This window comes from Pseudomyrmex gracilis, unplaced genomic scaffold (assembly GCF_002006095.1).
Source record: "Pseudomyrmex gracilis isolate BER0280 unplaced genomic scaffold, ASM200609v1 scaffold_94, whole genome shotgun sequence".
NCBI lineage: Eukaryota > Metazoa > Arthropoda > Insecta > Hymenoptera > Formicidae > Pseudomyrmex > Pseudomyrmex gracilis.
In genome coordinates, this window is record NW_018020678.1 from 409880 (window position 1) to 434302 (window position 24423).

The 24423-nt window shown below is 41.7% G+C and overlaps 1 protein-coding gene across 2 annotated transcripts; it reads left to right on the plus strand.

Annotated features, from left to right (window-relative positions):
- The first annotated feature begins 21702 nt into the window (after positions 1-21702).
- On the plus strand, positions 21703-24395 carry LOC109855639 (actin-related protein 8). Of its 2 annotated transcripts, none has more exons than XM_020430103.1 (8): positions 21703-21784; positions 22240-22407; positions 22479-22976; positions 23059-23403; positions 23477-23623; positions 23710-23926; positions 24007-24135; positions 24211-24395. In XM_020430103.1, the coding sequence occupies exons 1-8, from the start codon at positions 21776-21778 to the stop codon at positions 24381-24383; spliced, it is 1686 nt and encodes a 561-aa protein (XP_020285692.1). In that variant the 5' UTR covers positions 21703-21775; the 3' UTR covers positions 24384-24395. The 2 variants fall into 2 exon arrangements, with proteins under 2 accessions (XP_020285692.1, XP_020285691.1); XM_020430102.1 differs by lacking the exon at positions 21703-21784 and adding an exon at positions 21791-22076.
- Positions 24396-24423: the final 28 nt, after the last annotated feature.

A 24423-nucleotide genomic window follows, 5' to 3' on the forward strand; every position in this document is an offset into this window, starting at 1 on the left:
CCGACACCGACCACCCCCAGCCCCGCCGAGGCGGCTCTGTCCAGCGCGTACACCGTGCAGACCGTGACGCCCCTTGCCTCGAGCGACGACGCTACGTCATTCTCTGTCACCGTCGGTGCCAATGCCACCAGCTGCTGGCGTCGGGACACTTGCTCCTGATGACACCGTCACCGTACGCGCGCGGCCGATTACGACACGCGGCAGCTGCGACAGCTGTTGCCGCTGCAAATTCGCCCCGTCGAGCAACGCCGAACGGTGTCCCCCGTGAAGACGAATTCTCTTGGCGAGTCAGAATTAATTCGCGTTTTCTACAATGTATCACTCATCGAGTCACAGTTTCTTCAATGCTATTTGACGGCAGAGAGAAAGAACTATCACCGGAAATTGTAAAGTTCAGAGTCCTGGCGTCGTCAGAAAATTCTCAGGGTTGGTCTGACTCGGCCATCGACTCGACGATAATGTTTTCGACGCTGATGTGAAATTCGCGACACACCGTACACCGTGTAAAAATCATCTTTCCACCTCGGCTTAACACACAAAACGAGTTCACTGTCGCCGGAATCGCTAGTCATTCACCTACTTAAAGAGTCAGCGATGTCAGCACGAAACACTCCACGAAGAACGTCACCAACGTTCGGAAATCAATAAACAATCACATGGTCTCAGGTCACTAAAGCGTTTAACATGGAATGGAAACGATTTTATTCTCGGTGTACTGGACGATTTGCGCGCTTATCTCATCCTCACTGCAGATTCACGCAAATTTCACTCTCACTGCTTCGACGACCACCGACACTAACCTTCTCGACACCCGGTACCTCTCAATATTACTGTCATCCGGTTGCGTGACAGTCACATGACGCGGTATCGCAGTGTATCTCTGACCAGAACACTTGAGACACCGCGACGAGAACTCGCTCGGATCCGAAGCCGGACACTTATCGCCAGACTTTCCTGATCTGATCGCGTCACGTGTGCCAATCCGCGTCCCTCTCTCGCGCTCTCCCTCTCCCTCACCCTCGGTGTCAAGTCCCTCCTTCCTTCTTGTCTATAGCGAACGGGAGAGAGAAAGTTTCTTCCCCTACCTTCTTCCTTCACCCTCACGATCCGTCGGAGCGAGTTGATTGACGCGAACTACCGACCGATCCTGCAAGCCGCTCGAGATCCGTCAGTCTCGGGATATTTAGCCGCGATACGCCTCGGCAATGCTAACAATCCGGAACTTGGTAAATGTGAGCTAGCGAGACCTAGTGGGTAGACAGGGTAAGGTGGCGGAATACCCTGACGGGTTCGCGGAACGAGCGCGAACGATGCGGTGCTCGCCTCGTAGAAGCGTATCGTGTACTGGCGAACCTGCCGGGCGTAGCATAAGTCAGGAGAGCGTGGCATAGATGCGAAGAGTGGAGGCGCAGGTCGGTGGTGGTGGGCCCGGTAGAGGAGTGTAAACTTCCATGGGTCGGCCGGGCAGACCAGCCAGCCACCAGCTTCTATCTACTTGGTGACGCAGAGGGTCACCTTGCTGCACCCCCACCCGCGTCGCATGCCACGCCCACGAGACCGCCGGAGCGACCAATCGCGATTCCAGCATGGCGCCACCGACCTAACATCGCGGAACCACCGAACGAGCGATAGCATCGCGCGCGCCTCGGGATTCCACCTACTATACCGCGCGGCGTGCTCTTCCTTTTTCCTCCCGCGTCCTCCTCCCTTGCACCGAGTCCGCGAACCTGCACCTATCTGCTCTCGGAGAGACGCACTGATGCAATTCGAATCATTGACTAAACCGAACTGGTCTTGATCGAACTAGACGGACTTGATCCGAAAACAGTTGACACTTACGAGTTGGTTAATGACGAAAATAGTTCAATAGAAGTAAGATGTAAATAGATGATTAGAATGGGGGAGGAAAATTGATCTAACACAAATGAGATCAGTTTTCTTAATTCTACAGTTTTCTGAAAGTTTACCGTCTCCTAATAATCGTAACTGTGCGCATCAAACGGTTACACTTTTTTAATTCTAGACGATTTTTCTCTATCGCCACAACTGCATTGAATTCATTCCTCTAAACATTTGCATCGTGACACGGAGAATATAAATCGATCGTTTCGTAATTCAATTGCAAATTACAAAACACACAAATTGCCAGTCGTACTGATAAGCCGGAAGACCGAAACAATAATGTTCCGCGATCGTCGATCCGATTTCCGTGCCACGATCCACTTGCTCCTCCGTTTCTGATGAGTGACGCGTGTACTCGTCCGGCGCGTCACGTTCCTCTTATCTGAAGAGCCCGGCTCTTCGTGAACGCTATCTGATCGCGAGACATGAGCGATATCACCGCGGCCAGAACGACAGCAGTTACATCGAGTACCGATATCGAACTGTACGAAAAGAGACACAGATGATGTCTTCCGATGTGAAGACGATTTCTCATGCACTTCGATATATACGTCCCGTAAACCGATATTGGCAGACCGGGTGTGTGATGAAAACAAGTTTGTCCGTAATCGAAACGCTTGGACGACACGCAACATATACTGCGGTTGTCGATGATATATTCTGTGTGTTATCAACGACGATACATCAAAAGGTAGTTTCTGAATTTTATTGTTGCAGCGTCAGTTTTTCCAGATGTGTTTTATTCGGCAAACTCGCGCGATTTTTATTCTTCTGTCGTGAGAAATAACAAATATATATAAAAAAATATATATAGTTTTGCGATGAGTTTTGTCCAAAGATAATTAAGTTTACCACTCCATGTTTCGCGAAATTTAGATTTTATCCATGATTGTTTTATCAGTCGATTATTAACGCAAAATATTTTCATATAATATCAATTGAATTATTTCCTCTCTGTGCATGTAACTTATGTTAAAAACTTNTTTTTTTTTTTTTTTTTTTTNTTNTATCTACATCTCCCGAATCTGGTCGAGTGGTCTTNTTTAAAAAAAAAAAAAAATGAAAAACAGTCGCGACTCGCTTATTAACTGAGTAACAAACATCACGCCCTCAATCTCGTTTTAATTACGCATCGCAGCGCCTTTTTTACGAAGAATCTCATTCGCGTTAAAACCTCATTTCACGCAATGCAGCCCCACGAATGCCTATACGCGGATGCTACCCCGCGCGTCGCTGGAGCTCGTTACACGCGAGACTCGCGACGGCACATGCTCCAGCTCTCGGTTATCCACAACTTCAACCTCCTTCCTGTGCCGCGTCCTTTCCACCGCGCATTCCGTCACACACTTATGTCCTGTCCCTTTTCTCTCTCGTCACGCAAATTTCGGACACGTATACAGCCTGTTTTGTTTCTCCACCGGAATCGAGATATATCTGACAACTTTTACTTTCGTCTGCCGACGCGCACGACGTAATGTGCGTATCGATATTACTCCTTTAATTACGAAGCGTAACACCGACACGCTTACTTTTCAACGATACGTGCGACAAAAAACTCCAAATAACCGGTATACAAGTGTTGTTGTTTTTACTTTAATTAAATACAAAACATATACGAGAGAAAAAAATACAGTATGAAAACACAAAGTCTGCGAAAAATCGGCACACGACGTTGATACAATCGCAAAATTTTTCCAGGGTTTACTCGCGGTGGAAAATCGTGAGAAGCCGGCTTACGTAAAATTCATTGTTATACGAGAATCACATACGACAGTGTTACGCGAGAAGATCTTGTAACATATAATTTACAATTATAATTTGCCCTTGCTGTGAAATATCAGATCATCGGTGGGCGCAGACTCGAACTCTGAGAAGCAAACATAATTTTTTTTCTCAGACTTTATCGAAGATTAATTTGTCGCAAACAAATTTCGACAAGATTTACGTAATTTATTAACTCTGTCCGGTTTACGAGATTTTTTTTACATTCTGTGTTGTTGTAAAATTATTCCAATACATAAAGATGTTTATTCGCCAATAAATTGCGCGTCCTTGAACATGCACTTTGCGGTGAAAAAACATTTGTATGACATTTTGCAACGTTACAACCGCACCTTTGGACAACGCTGGATATCGACATACGTACAGGTGTTTGATGATGTAGGTATCAGTCTCCCGTGAGGAGAGATTACATATGACGGGAGTCATTTGCAAGTTGCGCGCAGTCAGTACTTATGCAAACCTATAACCGCCTTAACCGCGTAGTAAAACGATTTGCACTTTATCTGCGCAGGAGAATTTTGTTTTGTTCAGAGACATGAAGAATCTCGTTCGCACACATTTTATGACGGTTTTGTCAAAAATTTACGACAAGTTTCATGGATAAAAAATTATTTTTTTTTACACGAGACAATAGCACGACATAAATAAAATAAACTTCTTTTTTCTCAGTTAACATTACTATGTAAATATAAAAATTTTCTAGCAAACATTTGTGTTTTTTGTGTCACTTAGAAAAGTGATCTTTTATCTGCAAAGATCATGAGCTACGTGATAGAATTTTAATCGATCAAAACAGTAAGATTTTCGAAAAATCAGTTTTCGAAATGCGATAATAAGTTCTGACACTATTTTGTGATTTAATTTATCTTGTTTTTTTAAGTCCAAGTAAGAAAATTCTTTTGAACGTGACACGTTTGCCATCTATTGGCAAGTTCTTGAACTTATATCCCTCCAATGTTGTGCGATAAAACACAACCTGCCGGTAGGCTCCGCACCTGCCACGATCTGATAATCGTTTGTTCATCATTGAAATTCACACGTAGTTATTTCAAAAGAGCCAAGATTTATTTATTTGTAAGTTTATTCGGTGTTGATTATATATCTCACTAATAAAATCAAGTTTTGTCGTTTAATTGCATCTCTTACTGATGCAACTTGTAGACAAAAAATGTTATCTTCATAATTAAAATATTACTATATAAGAAATAATATATTTTTCATTAAAAGTCTCAGTTTGTTCGTTCAAAATATTTTTTTATGCATATCGGTAATTACTTCCTCGCATCTGTTATTATTATAGCTTTCGCAATTGCGGCGACAGAGAGAGAGAGAAAGAGAGAGAGATCAAAGAAATTGCACTTAAATTCCGCGAAATCAAAGAAGAGAGAAACGCCATAATTGCACGTTGTAAGTTGCGTTTCCGTAGAGGTGGAGAACGAGCGGGGAGAACGAACGATTTCTGTACGGGGTTTTCCGGGAAACTTTTTCCTCGCGTCACTCCGATCACGCGCGATTTACGAAAAAAAAAAAATAAAAAGGAGACTAAAAACACGAAACGGTGACGGGGGGTAGGAAACCACGATCGGGCCGTCGTCGTCGTTCGTCGTCGTCGTCTATCGCTATTTCGTGCCTCGGAAGTAATGGGCGCGCTGAGGATAATGGGCGAGCGTACAACAACGAAAGCGCGGCTAACAATGCAAAAGTGAGGCTTAATTAGATAAATCATTGTTTTGAAACGTGAGCCCGCAATCAGGGCCGCAGCTAGCCGGCCGCAATTGATGCAAGCGATACCGTCGCTGCGCCAGCGCGACACGGCCGCGCACTGCTCGTAATTGCGTGCTATGAATAATTACTTGTACACTATATAAGCTGACCGGGGGGGTAGTCGAGAGGCGGTACGATCGCGCGCCACGGCTCTTTTTTACATAATATTATCAGCATTGCCGAGTCTATAGAGGGTAACCGAGGCGGGGTGGTCGAAGATATACGCGCTTATATATAATATCAATACTTTCGCAAGAGACGGTTGTTCAAGTACACGTACGTTTGCAACGGGCGGGAAAAAGAACTAACGAAATTATTGTAATCGTACATGAGATTCTCGCGCTCGTCCCGAAAAGAACAATCACGACTTCCGAAATTCGGAGCCTCCTTCGTGACGGCGCATCATCCCTCGGCTGCCAATCTTTGCCAAACATGCATATAAACAACCTGTCCGTGAAGTCTCGGAGTAACGACTAGTCCACCGCAAAACTCTCGGCTCTCGTCTTTCTCCGTGATCGGAAAAGGACAACGAGCTCGCGTTCCTTCCCGCGGACAAATTAATGCAAACAACGCCGCGCGTATGCGTGTTTCAAATTTCGCCTTTACGCTTGGCGCCGCAGCCGCAGCCGCCGCCGCCGCCGCCGCCGCCTCCGTCGCCGCCCGCCGTGTCCCGAGGAACATATTATAAGGTTCGCCCATCCGATGTGGGCCCTCGCTCGGGATTCGCAGTTTCTCGACCTGCATCGCGTGCGCTTGTCATTTACAGCGCGCTACCGTGTAATACGCGATGCGCCATGAAAACGCTTTTTCCGCCGCGATCAAAAGCGAGGCGTCGAAAGAAACGTGACGTCCTGTTGAATCGGTGACGAAACTTCTCGTGGAAGAGGACGCACGTTCCGACGGTGTTATTAGACGCAACGCTCTCTAACTTCGTCGGAATCGCAACATCCAGCTCACGTACATGTATACACACAAGGTTACACGCATCTTTTTGTCTTTTCGCGGAAATAAATCAGTTTTCAGATTAAGCTCCGAGAGAGAATGAAAAAAAATAAAAAAATAAAAAAATAAAAAACAAAATAAAAAAGGCAAACTGTTCTGCAAGATTACAGAAAAAGCTATGTCTCACTTCGCGCGATTATCTCCGTGTATAACAATTGCGTGTGATAATTTCCATGTTTAATTAAACGCGAGTAACAAATGGACGACCTCGTTGCAAAGCGGCCATATTTTTATGCTGCGCAAACATATAAGCGGCAAGAAAATTATCAGATCGCTGCGTTATAAATAATGAAGCGTGACACACACGATTTCTGGTTTCAGTTCACGTTTTAAAGCTTGTCGTTGTATAATCTATACGTACATATCCGTCTCGTTCGATTTTATATATACATAGGTAAATGAATAAATAAATTTTATCGACAAGTATTTCTGCGCGCAAAACGAAACAACGACGCCGATTTGGTTTTAAAAGATCTAAAGCGTACCGCCGAAACAAAGTGATTCGAAGACAGAACGCGCCGTGTCAAACGAAGATCTGAACTTTGCCATCGCGCACCCTTTCGAATTAACGGCAATCGACGCCGACAGGTTTTCTCTCGCCTTTGTTGCGATTATTGGAGCCAATATATATGTATGTATGTATGTATGTATGTATATATATATTGGGGCCAATATATATATATATATATATATATATATATGTATGTATCAAATGGGCCAGGCTGTTGAACTCCGTTGCGCAAGTGACACAGAGACCAACGCGACTCTTTTAAAATACCAAGAAACGCACGCGATTAAACGTTTCTTCCTGGACATGTAAGATCGATGCTATTCTGATGCAATTGTTTTTATCCAGCGGACGTGGAACAAGAACGTACGCGTGTAAAAACGTACGTCGTCTAAAATGAAGAACTTCTAATTTGTTTTCGGCACAATGAGAACGAAATAAACATCTGTCTAAAATTAAACACAATTTTCCGATTGCGATCGAACCCCAATACGGACGTGATAAATGCGATCTCGTGCATCGCGCAACACGCGAGCGGAGCCACACGGTGGCGCAGCACCACCACGTGGCGCGGCACTACGTTTATTCCTTCCATTATCGAAAAACCAGCCACGGGAGATTACGAGTCACAGACTCACGGGTTGATCACGGCAAAGCCGAATAGAGAAAAGAACAAAGAGAGAAGAGGAGACGAGAGATCTCGAAGAGGCGGTTCTCTTACCTTTACCCTTTTATCCGCGTTACGTTTGTCTAATTGGCCCGGAACGTACGTTATAGCGGGGACCGCAAAAATATGTATTTCCAGAGCCCGGTATCGCGGGACTTTGTGTGTGCGTCGAACCGATGATTATCCCCGAGTTTCCAGCGAGCCGCGCGGTGCGCGTTACATTGTTATTATAATGAAACAAGGATAAATACAAGCCGCCGGTACGTGATCGGTGCAATTACCTTCTTATGATGATTTTCGTGGCCGAGGAAACGCGGAGGGAACGAGGGGAGGGAGGGCGCGGAGAGAGAGAAAGAGAGAGAGAAAAGAAAAAGAGAGAAAGAGAGAGGAAGAGAGGAGAGACAAGGCTGGCCGCGCCAGTTCGCTCGGTCCGGAGAAATTATCAGAAATTATGAGCGAAGAAATTGGTAGTCTAGCCCGCGGTTGATTGACAGCCCGGTCTGCCCGGGCAACGTTCCTCTTCTTCTTCTTCTTCTTTTTCTCCTTCTTTGCCTCCCCTTCTCGCCACCCCGGTATCAATCCGGGGCATTTCTGTCCTGGGCATCTCTCAGCCCCCTCGCTCCTCTGCTTCTCGTTCCTTCCGCCACACAGCCGTTCTTTCCTCTCGTCCCCTTTGTCCCCCTCGCACCGCGAGAAACCGCGTCTCTTTCCCTTCGATTGTCCCTCGGGACGCGAACGGATAATCCCAGGTTGGGAAAGTCATTACGGAACGATACCGGAGATACGCATGTCGGAAAAGAAACAAAAAAGTCTCTTCTCTCGTCGCTAAAATTGTCGTCGATCGCACACGACGACGACAGCCGGCTGCTGCTCGACGACCGGGAACCGCCGTTCCGGGAAGGATGGCGAACGAATAATTTAATAATTTAATAATTGTTAGATGAACAATTTGAATGCAGAGAAACGGTGGGGAGAAACGAGGAAAGGAATTTCTTCGAATAGAACAATTGAATAAAGTTGCGTTATAAAATAAACGGTACAGAGCGAAATAGAGAGTAAATTTTCGAATAATATGCAAGATTTGTTGCAAAACAAGATTGCAAACTCGCTCGAAAGTTTTGAAACGTATGAGAAGATGGAAAATGGATATAAGTTCGCATAACAATCGGAAGTATCCATCACGGTGCTGACACATGCTCAAGATGGCCGCGTCTGCAACCTGACTGCAATAATTAAAGTATTTAGTGTAGCTTCTTTTCTTCCAACTGATGAAATCTCGCCACTTCGGCACACACGAGACCTTTTTCTGAGTAACAGCGAAGCATATGTTTTCACATTTTTTTCCTCGAAATCTACACTTTGCATAGAAAGCAAAATACACAAACTTCTTTCTCCTTTTGCGTATATATCTTGTTTTCCAACACAAAAATTAAGTTGCGATAAAAAAAAAAGTTGTAAAACATATCAAATGAAAACGTAGAGAAAAGTAGTAGTTTAATTTTTCCTATCTATTAAAGAACGCAAAAGAGGGGGGTAAGTATTGCAATTTCGTATAATTCGGACCTACGATCGGTCATTCCGCGCGTATAAGTTTTTTTTCTCTCTCTCTCTCTCTCTCTTCTGAAACTTTGGCGGTAAGAAACGTTCGTGGAGATATCGCGATTGAAATTGCGCCGGCGGAACAACACGAAAACTAATGCGCGTCCCTCATCTAATCGATACCACTTTTCAAACTTGGCGACTCCGCTACTCTTATACGGCAAATTACTCCGGTGTAACGTGATTATCGAAGCGCGCGATCGGCCAGACTCGATTCGAAATGTCAAGGCTGGAATAACATAACAACAATATTTGCATCGCGCATTGCACGTTACGTACACACACGTCGTTGTTGTGACTTTCAATATTTATTGAGAATAATATATGATTTTTTTTAAGTAATGACGTTATTTAGAAAGCAAGTAGATGTTACAACTTTTTCCTATATATTCTCGAAGAGCGATGTGTCACACACAAAAGACGCCCCCGTTTCAGAAGCGACGTCGAGACAGGGGTGAGAAGAAGAAGAAAAACGGACCCCGAACTGACCTGAAAGAAGCGCTTCTACGGAATGATTGCGCGGAATGGGACCACGGGTTTCGGCGTAATTCCTTAACAGCCCAATTTCACGATATAAAGAAGTCGGGATGCTATATAATGCCGCCTCTGCTTCCTTCCCGAGAACTCTGTCCCGTCGAGAAGCTGTTTTGTGTTTTCGGGGAGGCCCAATAAAGCGCGCAGCGTCCGAACGACGGTGTCTCGATGTAAAGAGAAGTGCGCCCACGGCGCTTATTAAGGCTTCGGATTTTCGTCCGACCCGTCGCTTCGCCTTGACAAGGAGATCGCTTTCGATCTCGTGGACCGATCCTATAAGATCCTCACGCGTATGTAGGTACAAGCTGGACGGATAAAAAACTTAACCCGGATATAGGCGAAAGAAGCGCGCAATCGGATTCGATTTGTCGATGTCGCAAAATATTTGGCTGTTCGATTAAAAAAAAAAAAAAACAATTTGACTATCTTTGCGAAGAAACAATCTTCCGTCGAGACGTTGCGACACATAAAAGACTGACACATGTTGCGCGCGAAAACGAAATAATGGGGATTTCTTGAGCGCGTGAAGAGAATTCTCGCAGGAAAAGCAATAGCACAAACCGGCGGTTTTCGAGCCGGATGACGGCAGAGCGGAATTACAAGAGCGGAGGTGCGATAATGAATAAATTGGCGGCAAGTATAATGAGTTATATAGCCGGGATGAAAGGATCTACGAGCGAAGCGGTCTGAAGGTCATTTCGTGAAGCACGATACGCAATTCCTCCGTTATTTAAATATCTAATTTAGATTGCCAACATTGTCTTCGGCAGAGAAAAAAGGAGATGCGCTAACATGAAAATCACCAGAGCGCTTCGATCAAACATCCTACATCTGTTCTTTTAACACACGTTCCGAATATATAAAATATTATTACATGGGGGATGCGCGCGCGCTTCTATCGCGCTATCAAATAATTGAGAAGAAGATACGACATTATAATTTGTATCTGGCACTTGGAAACAGAGAAACGCTTGTTTAACGAAGTAATTAAAAGCGAAAAAATAAAAAATCATTATTCCACTTAATTGTCCGAGTTCCTTTTTGCGAGAGTTTTTTTTTTGTTTTTTTTTTGACAAACAGCGAATTATTAATGCAATTGTGTAACAGATCTTTGAATGATTGCTGGAAAAAATGTCCCCTCGTGTTACTTAATCTCTTAGAAATCGCCCTATCGATTTCAGCGCGTATCCGACACGTATAATGCTGCGCTTAATTACAGTATAAGCTGACTGTATAAACACAAATATGTGTAAAGCAAATATCGTGCGTTGTGGATGGTACACGCCATCCTGATGACTTATCAATGAGAACGGTCGTGAAAAAAAAAAGAGAGATGCGGAAAATTCTCCATGCAATGTAATAAACGTAAAATTTATAGACCATATGGTAATATCGAGGTTTTGCATATCTCACCGGGAAAATCTGCTTGAGAGAGAGAATGTCATCAATTCTCTACTTTTTCCGCAATATATAATTTGAAATTTATCTCTCACCCATTCTCCCTTAAAAAAAAAAGAATCTTTAAGTTCACGAGAGAGTGTATTTCAAAGAAAACAATTTTTTAAGACCAAAATATCATTTTCTAAAAATTTTAGAAGATAAAAACTGTTTGATAGAAGAAAGAAAAGAGAGAGAGAGAGAGAGCTTATTTTAATATCTCGGCGCACGTTTTCCCATAAAGATTTAATGTCTTTTATGACGTTTTACTCAACACAATCTACCGCTGTGAAACTTTTATGAGAGAAATCTTGTGCTGTAACGACCTGATACTGATATAAAAGTTCTGTAATGTTTTGCGAAATTTGCATTCAAATCGTAAATAAATCGTAAATAAATTTTATTGCATCTGATCCTCCGAATCTCCGACGGTTACCAGCTGCCGTCGGCGGCGTCCGAGACATAAATTCACATTTTACAGAACTAAACGGATTTTATTATCTGTCAAGCAATCAAACAATCTATACGTCAATAATAACGAAACAAAGTTAAATAATTGACAACTAAATATCAATTATTAACGACAACACGATTCGTCTCTTTATGTGATTCATGTAAACGTTCTCTCATTAATCCAAGGCCAGAAACAAAATGAAAACTAACAAAAATAATTACGTTACAAAATTATGTTACAGGAGAAATAATTGTGCATTGTCATATGTTAGGTATCTATTCAGACTGCGATTGTCAACACATGTTTTTAGCACAAGTAAATGACGTAACGAGAAAGTCTTCGATTCATTGTCTGGGAAAAACTCGCACAGGACTGTCCGTATTCACTTGTTCGAGTTAATAATTATCATTAATCCGCTAATTATCAGCTGAGTTCTTTTAATAACTGGAAAATGCGGCAACGTTTAATGGCCAGTGTCACGGATGTCATGACGCCCCAGTTCTCAAACATTCAATCTTCTGACAAGTTGTAACCGCGCGCATGTGCGTTACATTTGTTTTGAAAAGATTTAAAGGGCTCTTCTGTTTGTAAAATTATTTCGCTCACACACAAACGAATCACGAAAAAACATGTGAAATGGAAAAATTTAAGATTTTTTTGTGCAACGTCGTTAACGAGTAAACTTCTAAACGTCTCCCGCGACATGAAATAATTAAGTTTTTAAAAGCGCACAGTTTTTTTATACACATTTGCATTTTCACGACGGGCATCGGGCTGAGAACTTTTTCCCGTGGAAAGATTTTTTTAACGATAAATTGTTACAGTACACCGCATACTCTCTTTCCGCACACTCTAGTTACTTTTATGTGTGTGTGTGTGTGTGTGTGTGTGTGCGCGCGCGCCGCAAAAAAATCTAAGAGAACAGCTATTATATCAAACTCATAGAAAGCGGTGTTAAATATATGTTGCAATATATGCGAGATGACGGATAATTTTCCAAATGTAGGGCGAATAAGTAAGTAATTAGTGTGTGATACGATTAAAGTCACGTTCGAAACGAAACGAACTATTGCGTGATGTACACCTATTTTTATCGCAATTAAACACTTAAAACGCGCGCAAGCGCATAATCCACATGGCGCGACATCTGATCGTTCTTGATCGTTATTTCCTATGCTGGCGACGTACACAACGTCTTTTTAATAATTTTTGGATCAATTAATACAGAGGATGAGTTTTTTCTTTGAAAGAGTTACCTAAACACCCCGTAAAAACTCGCTCAAACTTTAAGCGCGAGAAATGCCGATTTTTGAAAAATACGTTGCCCCTCAGCGAGCTAAGAAGATGTCGTTTTTCTTATTACAAATACCGTCTTGAGAGTTATTTTACGAAAGAAAACATTTCGCGAAGATACAAAATTGCGCGTAGACCGCGCAGTAAACTCAAGAATTTCCAGAACATTCAAAGCGATTTGCATCCTGAGAAGATAACAGCGACAGCAACATATTTTAAATTGCATCATACGGGCGCTTTTTCGAAGAGCGCATCGGGTAACTCTCCGTTATTTTCCCTTGATTTTTCGATGAATAAAACATGGCGGCGGCAGATCCGGGACGCGATCTTCTCGTTTCTTGACGTTTAGCTGATCGTCAGCCGACGTCGAAAATTATTCCAGTTCGTTGATGCCGGTAGCTGGAATGGGCCTCACGCTAGCCAGAAGGAATACACTTATTTCTTTCTTGAATGCGGAGGAACGGTCGATAGACCGCTGAAGGAATCGCGCCGCTCCTAGGCCCGAGAGATGAACGAGCAATTACTCTGAAAATTACTCGGATCTACTCTCGTTTTTTTTTTTTTTTTTTTTTTGCTTTTGTTTTCGGGCGAAAAATATCTCCACACGCGATCGCCATCATCGGCCAACGCCAAATTACCGACCGATAATTAGGTGAGCCACTTATTCTAGAAGAGAGTCTCACAGGCGATATGTGCCCGACCCTCATACGCCATTTTACTTCTTTCTCCTCGCTGGAGCAGATGTAATCGGACATAACGACAGTCGTAGTTATGCCGACAGTCTCTAGAAACCGAGAGAAAATTATCATTCGCATTCTCATTCCGCGATATAATGTTCGCTTTTTCCTATTTGGAAACACATTTTCTGCAGTCATCACGCACTTGAAATATTTCGACGAGAAAGAAACCAAACACAAACAGAAGTTGCGAGTTTCAGCTGAATAAAAAATAGTTTTCACACAAACCGGCGCGATGTGTGTCGAAATAAAAAAAAAAAAAAAAAAAACGCAAATGTCAAAGGCAGACTGAAAATTACGCAATTGGTTTGTTGCCGCCTTTCTCATTCCTTCTCTCTGTGTATTTTTCTCGCACTACGCCAACGGTAAATAATAAATCTCCATTTACGCAACAACAATTTCCGCACCGCAAGAAACAAGACGTCGTATTTTTTGCATCGAAGCAAAAAATTCGTGCTTGTAAAGTAGCACAATATCGCACATTTTATCTGTAAAAATCGTGATAAGCTCAATATTCCATTATCTCGCGTGGCGTAATATAAACTGGCAGAGATGAGAACCAATCATTTTTTAAGTAACGTAATAGTTTGTTGTGCGTATTGTGTGATGAATATTGCTTTATTAAGCACAAAATTGCAAGGTTTTTGTTGTAATTTATTTAAAATAATATGTTAACACGCGTTAACTTATTTATAGAACTGTCATGTACGATTAAACGTATGTAACCGGACGGTCTTCGTTTTGTGTCAAGAAATTCAACTACTACCTGTACGACGACATGTTGACACCGGGAATTAATGTCAGGAATCAACAAGTATCACGATCACTTTTTTCCTACATGCATTCAACACACGTCATGTTGACGGCTCAAATGTTTTTTGAAGGACATGAAAAATTTTAAAGATAAGTGTTAAAAATATTTTTGTGAGAACTGTCGAAGAAACGACATGTTTTACAACATGTTTTATGTAAAAAAGAAATTGTGTTTGCATTAAATATGAGCTTTTACGTAAGACACAAAGTCACGTCTGTAATCGTAGAGAAATTTAGTTTCACTTGGTAGTTCTTTTTTTTTTTCCATGGATTTAAGCAAATGTTTTTGTAATTACACGGTTCCTAGCGATTTTAATAGTCATTCGAAATAATCGCGCGAGATTTTCATTACATAAAATAAAACACGCGCGCCAAGAAAAAATGATGATCACGTAAGCCTGAAAATATTTAGTCATTCCGTTTCTTTCGTAAGAAAACTGCCGTAATTGTCTGGGAGATTCGCTCCCATATCTAATTTTTCATCGCGGATTCATCGCTGAGAGTAGTGTCAATAGACACACTACTCGCGATTTTTCTTTCCGCGCTTACATAAATAATACGCGACATTTGAAAAACTTTGTTTTGTATCTTTTCTTCGCTTTGTTTTTTTTTTTTTTTTTTCATCTTTAATTTTTATATCGAAGACGCACAAATTTGGATCGCGCTTCAATGACATCCTGTAATTTTCGAGAGCATATGCGCCGTAATGACGCGCGTATCTCCGCACGAGATAATTAGAATTAAGTGTCGGTAAGAAAAGCATCGTGTGAAAAATTTTTCAGCGCGCTCTCTCGTCTCTGATGAAGATTACGGCTGCGTTAAAATCGTTCATTTCCGCCCCCTTTCGCAGCTGAAAACTAAGGACATTCCACGAAACGCTCTTAATGCAATTAAAGAACATAATTTACAAATTTCATTTCTAAATTTTTTCCTTCATTCGCACAGAGACAGTAAAATAAATTGGTTAAAACAACGTTTGCAAAGAAGACGCGAACTTATCTCGCTGTATCCGGTCACTTGCGATCGAACGACTTATGTAACGTACTTTAAACGACGTGGAAAAATGATGTTTGAACGTATCGAAGATACGAAATTTTCAGAATTTCTAAGCAACGTCGGAGAAATAACGGAGTGCTCCGGGGCGAGTACGCGATGTAAAGTTGTAACGTAATTTATCCTATTGCCGCACTTGTCGGCAAGTTGTTACTTTATCTCGTAAATTACCATTAAGAGATGGCCAATTACACTCCGCCATACTGTGAAGCGACAATTATATGTACTTGTATTAATGCCAGCCGCGTAAACAGTTGCGATCGTACAGGAAATATATAGAAAAAAATAAGATACAGAAAAAACTTATTACACAACTTATTATTATCCAATAATTTTGCGCTCGGTAGTTCAATTCTTTTCGAACGAAAGTCCGTACGTAACGTTTCTTCGTGTGCACGGAGCGTGCATGTTAAAATCTCATACGTAACAAAAGCGGCATTGCCGCGTTCACGCGGTAATAGAAACGATTATTGTACGTGCCCACGTGAAACAACAACAACGAGTGCGAATCGTATCGAGACACGATCGTGTGTGTCGCAGCGTGATATTTCTATACCGAAAAGAAGAAGATTCGAAGTAACTTAAACGCGTTTCTTTCTGATATCTTCGACGCGATTTCAAAACGCGAAAATAAATCGGTTGCGCACGCGCGCAACGCGTCGACACGCATTTTTTTTTCCAATAATTCGCGTTATCAACTTGGAGGATTTACGCCCGACGTGGAACGCGATGTGGAACGCATTTTTCATGTATTTCTCCGATTACCAAACGAACTCGAACACACACCACGTGCATGTGGCGCAAACTCGCGCGGCGACCGCAATTTACGAGCTGGAAGGTTGCGCGCGAGAAACGGATTAGCATCTGGAAAACTTTGTGTCGCGACATGTATGTTTCCTCTCTCTCTCTCTCTCTCTCTCTCTTTCTCCCTTTATTTAGCTTTGCCGCCGATATATAAAAGAGGTTCATTTTTTTCATATCGCGAATCAAGATAGCTGGTGTCTAAACTGCAGAATTCCAGCGCGCGAAACCCGCGCACGTATTCCCGCGCTATGTACACCGGCAATTTAACGTTTAAATGTGCGCGATGGTTGGCGTTTTTTTTTTCTTTTTTTTTTTTTTTTTATTCAGCGTGCTTAAATCGCGATAATATCCGGTCGGGCTGTGTACCGTGTGGCCGCGGGAGTATATAAAGTTAACAAATGCTTAATAATGCACGGTCGACCGGGCCGATCCGCGGTATCGATAACTGACAGCCCCCGTTTAAATGCCTCTTTCGAATATCGATAAAAACCCCGGGTAATACAAACGTAACAACTGCATATCCTCCCACTGTTGAGAAATTTTTATCAGCCGGTACACACACGCGGTACAATATCCCGCTCACGAAGCGCGCAATATCAGCAGTAGGAGTTTTTTTTTTTTTTTTTTACGCGGACTTTATTGTCGTTTCTGTTTCTTTCGCCCTTTCTCTGCGCAACACAACGTTTAATAAACGAGACAGATAGTACGTGTCGTAACGGTAAATCCGCCGGTCTCTACCGTATTGATATCCCGGCGTTCATCGATTCGGAACCGCAATGCGAGTTGCCGTCTCGGGGCTACAGATAACGTTGACGATAATTTATCGCGAGCGCAATAAATACCGGCAATTACCCCCGGGCGAAATTGCGATATATATTTTTTGTGCGATTCCCCCGTATTCGTTATCTCGAGCCTGTATCTTTCGCGTCGAAGTGCACGTGTTAACCTTCGTGCGATATCGATGCAAATGCGCTTCGTACACGTGCCTATATGCGAAAATCATATCTCTAAAAATTCACGAACGCGCGACGTTCGCGGAAAATGTAAACGGCGCGGGCACGGCGAAATGCACATGTATTTTCCAAGTGAAGAATATTTCGAGCAACTTAACATATCGCGAGATAAAAAAAAACTTTCGAAAACTTAGCAAATGACCGTCACCTGTGGAGATAACGCAGCGGAAATGTTTGTGAGATTAGAAATCGTTTTGGAACAAACTCTCGTTCTCTCTCTCGTGTAGTATCGGAAAACAGAACTTCTCAAGTCTGAACTATATAATTACGAAAACACAGAAGAGTCATCCGAGCGTTCGAGAGCCATCTCGAGCAACACCCCTTCGATGTTCGCCGAAGATGCCGATACATATCGGCCGACCCTGGCGACCCCCGACGAAAGTGCGGGCTTTGCTGGAAAAGGCTTTGAAAAAAGAGCCGAGAAAACGCGCACGCGAGGATGCCAAGATGGCGTCGTGCAGGCCGGACCCCCGATATACGCGATAGACAGGGTACGCGGGGGACGAAAGAGAAAGAAAGAGAGAAAGAGAAAGAAGGAGAAAGAGAGAGAGAGAAAGAGAGAACGTGCTGCAGGAATGGAAGCCGCGCAAGAAGAATGGGGATAATTGCGCGCGAGGCAATGCACGAGGCTCCTCCCCTTATTCAAGCCTAAAGCCTGCAAGTGCAAGTGCCAAGCTGCTCACTTTGCGGTGCGCACATATGACACGTTCGACCGCTCACGACGCGCATCTCGTAGCGCTTTAACGCGGCGCGCTCCGCCTTTGTGCTGGAATAAGCGTGAGTTATGCGTCGTATATGCGCAACGTTCGTAATGCGCGCGTATGCGTGAACGTATGTATTTGCAGTCAAACAAATGCACTCCCAATAGGAGTCCCTGGAAATCTGACTCACACTCGACGACGCACGTCGCATATTGATCTTTTTTTTTTTTTTTTTTAAAGAAGAGAAACGCAGTTTTTGAAGCACAGTAAAAATATTTGTTAAACCGTGTGTTTTTTTACAAGTAAACTTGACCGTATTTCCTTCTTTTTTTAATTTAAGATCGTCGATATTTTTACTTACAACATTATCGTACAAACAGAATAAAAAACAAACTTTTAAAAATTATGAAAATAAAATATATTTTAATATACTTCGTTAATTTGTTTATACGCGTAATAACGCGCGCGCGTATATATTATTTTAACACAACATTAAAATATATAAAACAATGTATAATATTATTCTACATATGTAAGCTTAAAATAATAAAAAAAAAAAACATCAAAATCGGACGCGTATATTTTTTCGTCTCGCGTTTCAATATTCCAATAAATAATATTCTTTTGTTATACGATTTTTTTGCGCAATTTAATAAATGTGCCGCCATCTAGAGAGAATACACGGTAAGATCTTCGAATCGAACACATTTCTATCGGTACGAATGTAATTATCTTCACCAAATCAGTCCCCGTTGAGTAAAATATATTATGTTCGCAATTTGTTAATGACAAATACACAGGTGCAATCACAGGCAGCAAGCACAAAACATTTACTAAGCGCTCGATGGTCGATCGCGGCCATTTTGTTGGCGCTCGCGCGCGTCTCGCTCTCGTCACGATATACGATTTTATTTCGTCAATTATCAGCGAGAGTGCGGAATGCTAGTTACCGCAAATAACCGTCATTTTGCGACATACACGCGCTACTGCTATTCGCGCGCGAGCGATAATCGCGAAAACCAAGAAACAATTCGAACAATTCAAGTTTTATTCGCACGTTCGGTCGCGCCAATCTCGCGTCGATCTGAATATATCGAATCGCGCGATATTGCGATTCTCGAAATCTATCGACGCGACGCGCGCGGCAGCTCGCGATGATATTCACATTCGTGGAATTTTACACACCCGTAGAAAAAATGTATAAGCAAACCATGTAGCGTTTGTATATTATTAACAAAAGCAAAAATTGCGTATATTGCGATCTAAACAGATAGGGTACTCACTCTAATTGCACCCCTTTAGCCTAGCCGCATCTAGCACGGAGATGTCCGGAGATCGGATGCTGCGGCTTTGCTCGTTCTCACCCGTATTCTTTTCCCAGTCGCATTGTCGCACATGTTGCATAAAGTCTGTTTTTTTTTCTTTTCACATTGTTCCTTGTATTTTGTTTTTCGAACACGATCTACGATCCCTCGCTCACTCTACTAATTACGTAGTTACGCCGCCAACGCGCGCGAAAGCGGGAACGACCCGATTTCACCGCAACCGACACTCAACGACACACGCGAGACGCGACAATAATCGCGAAAAATGCGACAATTCGAGCGAAATTCTTGTCGCGCGTCGACCATTTTGCGTGGGCGCTTCTTGCGGGAACGCGAACGACATTTCGGCGTGCTAAATTAACGGTTACCGGCGAGCGCGCGATGCTAATTTTACGTATCGCTGCGAACACTTGCGAACACACGCGTATCACAGATATTTGCGCGCGCGGAACGACGAAAATCGCGAACAATGCGGAACAATTCGAACCGAATTCTATTCGCGTCGCGCCGGTAGTGAAGACTGCCCGCGCGCCGCTCGAGTAGATCGAAGTACGAGACTTTCGAGAATCGAAGTATCGAATCGATGCGCGCGCAGCGTAAACAAAACCGCGCGCACGTCACGCGGCGTTCAAAAACACACATGCGATACCAGAGAGAAGACTGACAATGAGAGCGGCTAGGCTCGTAAGAGAGAATGTGTAATCGCTTTTCTGCCCTGTAGGGGCAACATAATGTTCATAAATGACGATGGGTGTAGTTAGCTTCAAATTTTTAAAAAAATTAAATAATGTTAAGACATTAACAATGGCTGTTTGAAGCAAAACACTGCTGATGATCCACTTACTTCGTAACTCGCTGAGAGTAATTATGTGAAGTTGTGTCAAGTTTGATTCAAGAACTTTTTAACTATGTCCACACGTATGTGATAAACACCACTATTTTGTTTACTTATATTGAAAAAGGCCTAATTCGAAGACCGAAAACGTTATATATTAGACAATTAATAAATTAAAGAATCTTTTAAGAGGCTCCGAAGTTTCCAAACTAATAAATATATATATTCGGTCATGAGAGCCGTTCGCTAGGTGTTGTGCGGAAATTATACGTGTATATATATACATATATACGTGTTCACGTGTAAATTTTTACACGTAAAATTCGAATTGTAATAACAATTCTAGCATCCTATATGAATTTTAGAATTGTTATTACAATTCGAATTTCACGTGTAAAAATTTACACGTGAACACGTATATATGTATATATATACACGTATAATTTCCGTACAACACCTAGCGAACGGCTCTCATGACCGAATATATAGTTATATATAGTTATATATTATATAGTTATATATAGTTATATATTAGTTTTCTCAAATAAAGTAACACACTTTTACATACACATCATCAGCAGTGTTTTGTTTCAAACAGCCATTGTTAATGTCTTAACATTATAATGTTCGTAACCGATTTAAATACGAACCTAACCAGTCAAGATATGAAACTGACCAATACTTTCTATGTGAACCCCTTACCGATAAAAATGTGACTCTATCCGATCAGAAAGTGAAGCTAACCGACTCAATATGAACCTATCTGAACGAAATATCAATCTAACCGGTCAGAATGTAAAACTAACCAGTCAAGATGTGAACCTAACCGGTCAGTATATGAACCTGACCCATCACTATAGCCTGGTTTATGCGAGCAATAATTGTTAACTTATGCCGGAACCGGTAGAGTTTAACTATAGAATTTCAATGCTTCTGTTTCATACAAAATTGCCGAATGCGTATAAACAGAAGTATTGAAATCCTATAGTTAAACTCTATCGGTTCCAACATAAGTTAATAGTTATTGCCCGTATAAACCAGGCCTATGTGAACCCAACCGACTTTACGCCCGTTTCCACCATTTCCCATTAACTTAATCGGCCGATTATTCCATTGAAAGTGCCAGTCGCATTAAAATCGTATAGCAGAATGGACCAATCACAACTGACACTTAATTGCCAATTACGTTAATCGGAGATGATGAAAACGGTCGTTGCTAGATATGAACCACTCAGGTTGTGAACCTCTAACCGGTCAAAGTGTGAACCTTTCAGAATGTGAACAGAATAGAACCGCACGCTGTGGACATAGCGCGGAATAAAACCATGTCCACGTTTGGACACAGACACGCACCGTCGAGTCGCTCGTGGTACATGGTTGTAGTTACTATCACGCACCACCCATGGATTTAGCGCTGACTTACAGGACGGAAAAGCTACAGTCTTTCGTATGGTCCTGACCGTTCTCAATCTTCTCTCTCTGTGGTAGTACGGACTTCTCTCATCGATATACTTCGTGGCTTATTTTTCTGTCACATTTCTGGATGTAAACAATGGAAAACGTAACCTCATATATCTATAGCTTTTAGCTCTATCTACTGTAATAAAAAATGATTGCACGAACATTGTAAATAAAGATTGTCAAAAGAATTTTGATAATGACATGAGATATCATTGACTAAGTGTTTCGCGAGAAATTAAAATAGAAGAAGAGACATTATGTCGACGTTGTGTCTCAAACAAAAAGACGTGTCTGTAGAGAGAAATAAATGTGCTGCGAAAAAAAAAGAGATTTTAATGAATTAGTATAATATCAAATGCACAACAAAAATGCCGGTTTATCAAGAAACAGAAGTAATTAATTTTTATATTCTTTTTTTATGTTAATTTTTTTTCTTTTTAAACGCATACGCAAAAATATGATTTATCTTATTTATAATATTCGTGAAATTTATTTTTATTGCAATATTTAAATTTTTCTCCGTTTATTATTTAATTGATGCTTCTATTGATTTAGCAAATACAAGCGCAAATGGTCATTGTCATTCACCCCGGCTCCATGTATCTTCGCATGGGCCGTGCTTCCGACTTGAAGCCTATTACGTTGTTACATGCCATAGCAAGGAGACTTTTACCAGGAGGAACAAAATACAAAGATAGTTTCTTACCTCCAGCTGTGACACTAGTAAGTATAAATAAATAAATGTGACAATATTGCTATCGTTATATTCTACTTATTCTAATTGTCTTTGGTAGACAAAAGAGCTAACACAGGCAATGGAAGAATCAAGGCTGCAAGTATCACATACTTTGCAATCTTGTTTACAATCTGATGGAAGCAGAAGATATGCAACTCCACCTCAACAGATAGCAGCCTTTAATCGCAGATCCACTCCAGAATTCTCCTCTCCTGGCAATGTGACATGCACAAAATCCGATTTAGATGTGATCGTCGGTGACGATATTCTGTCATTGGATCTGGAAGAAGAATCCAACTTTAATATCCATTTTCCGTACAGGAGAGGCGAACTTAATATTCATTCAGGTCCAGGTGGTAGTCTAACTGCTGTCATGGCGGATCTAAAAACGATTTGGGAATATGTGCTGACTGTTAAACTGGACATTCCTCTCAGAGACTTGAAGCATTATCGCGCGGTACTTGTTATACCTGATATTTATCATCGACCTTATTTAAAAGAATTGACTACGCTGTTGTTGGAAGGAATCGGCTTTGGTCGCTGTATTTTATTACAAGTTAGTTTGTATCTTTAATACTTTTTCCAAAGTATAGTCCTATATATCTGTGATGATAATTAACATTGTTACGTATTGTTAGGATCATGTAGCCGCTATGTTCGGAGCGGGCCTGGGTTACGCGTGTGTAGTAGATGTTGGAGCTCAGAAGATATCGGTGTCCTGCGTTGAGGATGCTATTTCTCACAAGGACACACGAGTGCGTATGGACTATGGAGCCGCAGACGTCACACAAACGTTCTTCTGGCTCCTACAAAAATCCGCATTTCCTTATAAATCGTGTGACCCAGCCAACAAATTGGACGCGCTGCTCTTGGACAAGCTAAAGATAGATTTTTGTCACGTGGATTTAAACGTATGTGGTTCGCAAGAGAAAACATTTGTTGTGAGAAAACCAAAGAAGCACACAGAAACTTATACTTTGCAGGTACATTTAGTCATGTTTAAGATATAAGACATATTTTTCTCTGTATTGCTGATCTGTCTGTAATTTGAAATAGGTAGGAGATGAATGTTTAATAGCACCTTTGAGCTTATTTCAACCCGAACTGTTCAGGATCACAGGAACTCATAACGTTCATATTCAAAAACGATCCTCGGGAGATCCAGAGGATCCTTACGATGAAAATTATTTAAGAGAAACAAGTGTAAGTATTTGTTCACAAGTACTTTGATAAAGATAACACTTTTATACAGAAATTATTGTCGTAAAAAATATAAAACTCTAATTTAGAGACGTGGAATAAAAGAAAATCTAGATCACTCGTCGGAAATGCAAGAAGAGGCGGCAGTTGCACCTGCAGCTGCTGGTGAAGATGAAGTTGTCGATCCGGTCGGTGATTCCGGACCTAGTTTATTAAATCGTGACTTAGAAGCTAATCGAGATTTTGCGATCCCGCAACAGTTATTGGGTCTTGATCAGGCGATATTACAGAGTATCGAGCGATGTTGTGAGTGTAAAAATGTGTGCAAAACACTAGAGGGATCTTAATAAAGAGAACACAAACAGATAATTTTACTTCCTTAACAGCTAACGACGATCTGAAAAGAAAAATGTACAGTTGCATACTAGTCGTTGGATCAGGATTGAAATTCAAGGGTATTGGCATGTGGCTTCGGAATCGAATATCTCTTCAGACACCTTATATGCACAGGCCTGGTAAGTGATGTCTAAGACTTTGAAACAAGCTACAAAATAGAGCCTATATTTTTTCTTGCTTTTTCTTTCTTACAGAACAACTGGACATTATAACACAGCCAAAGGATATGGATCCTGGCATGACAGCCTGGAAAGGAGCAGGAATTTTAAGTTGTTTAGAATCAGCTCAAGAACTATGGATTGCACGTATTGAATGGCAACACTATGGCGTTAGAATATTAAGAGAGAGATCTCCTTTTCTTTGGTAAAAAATGTTTATTGCACAATATTAAAGCAATAATGTATGAC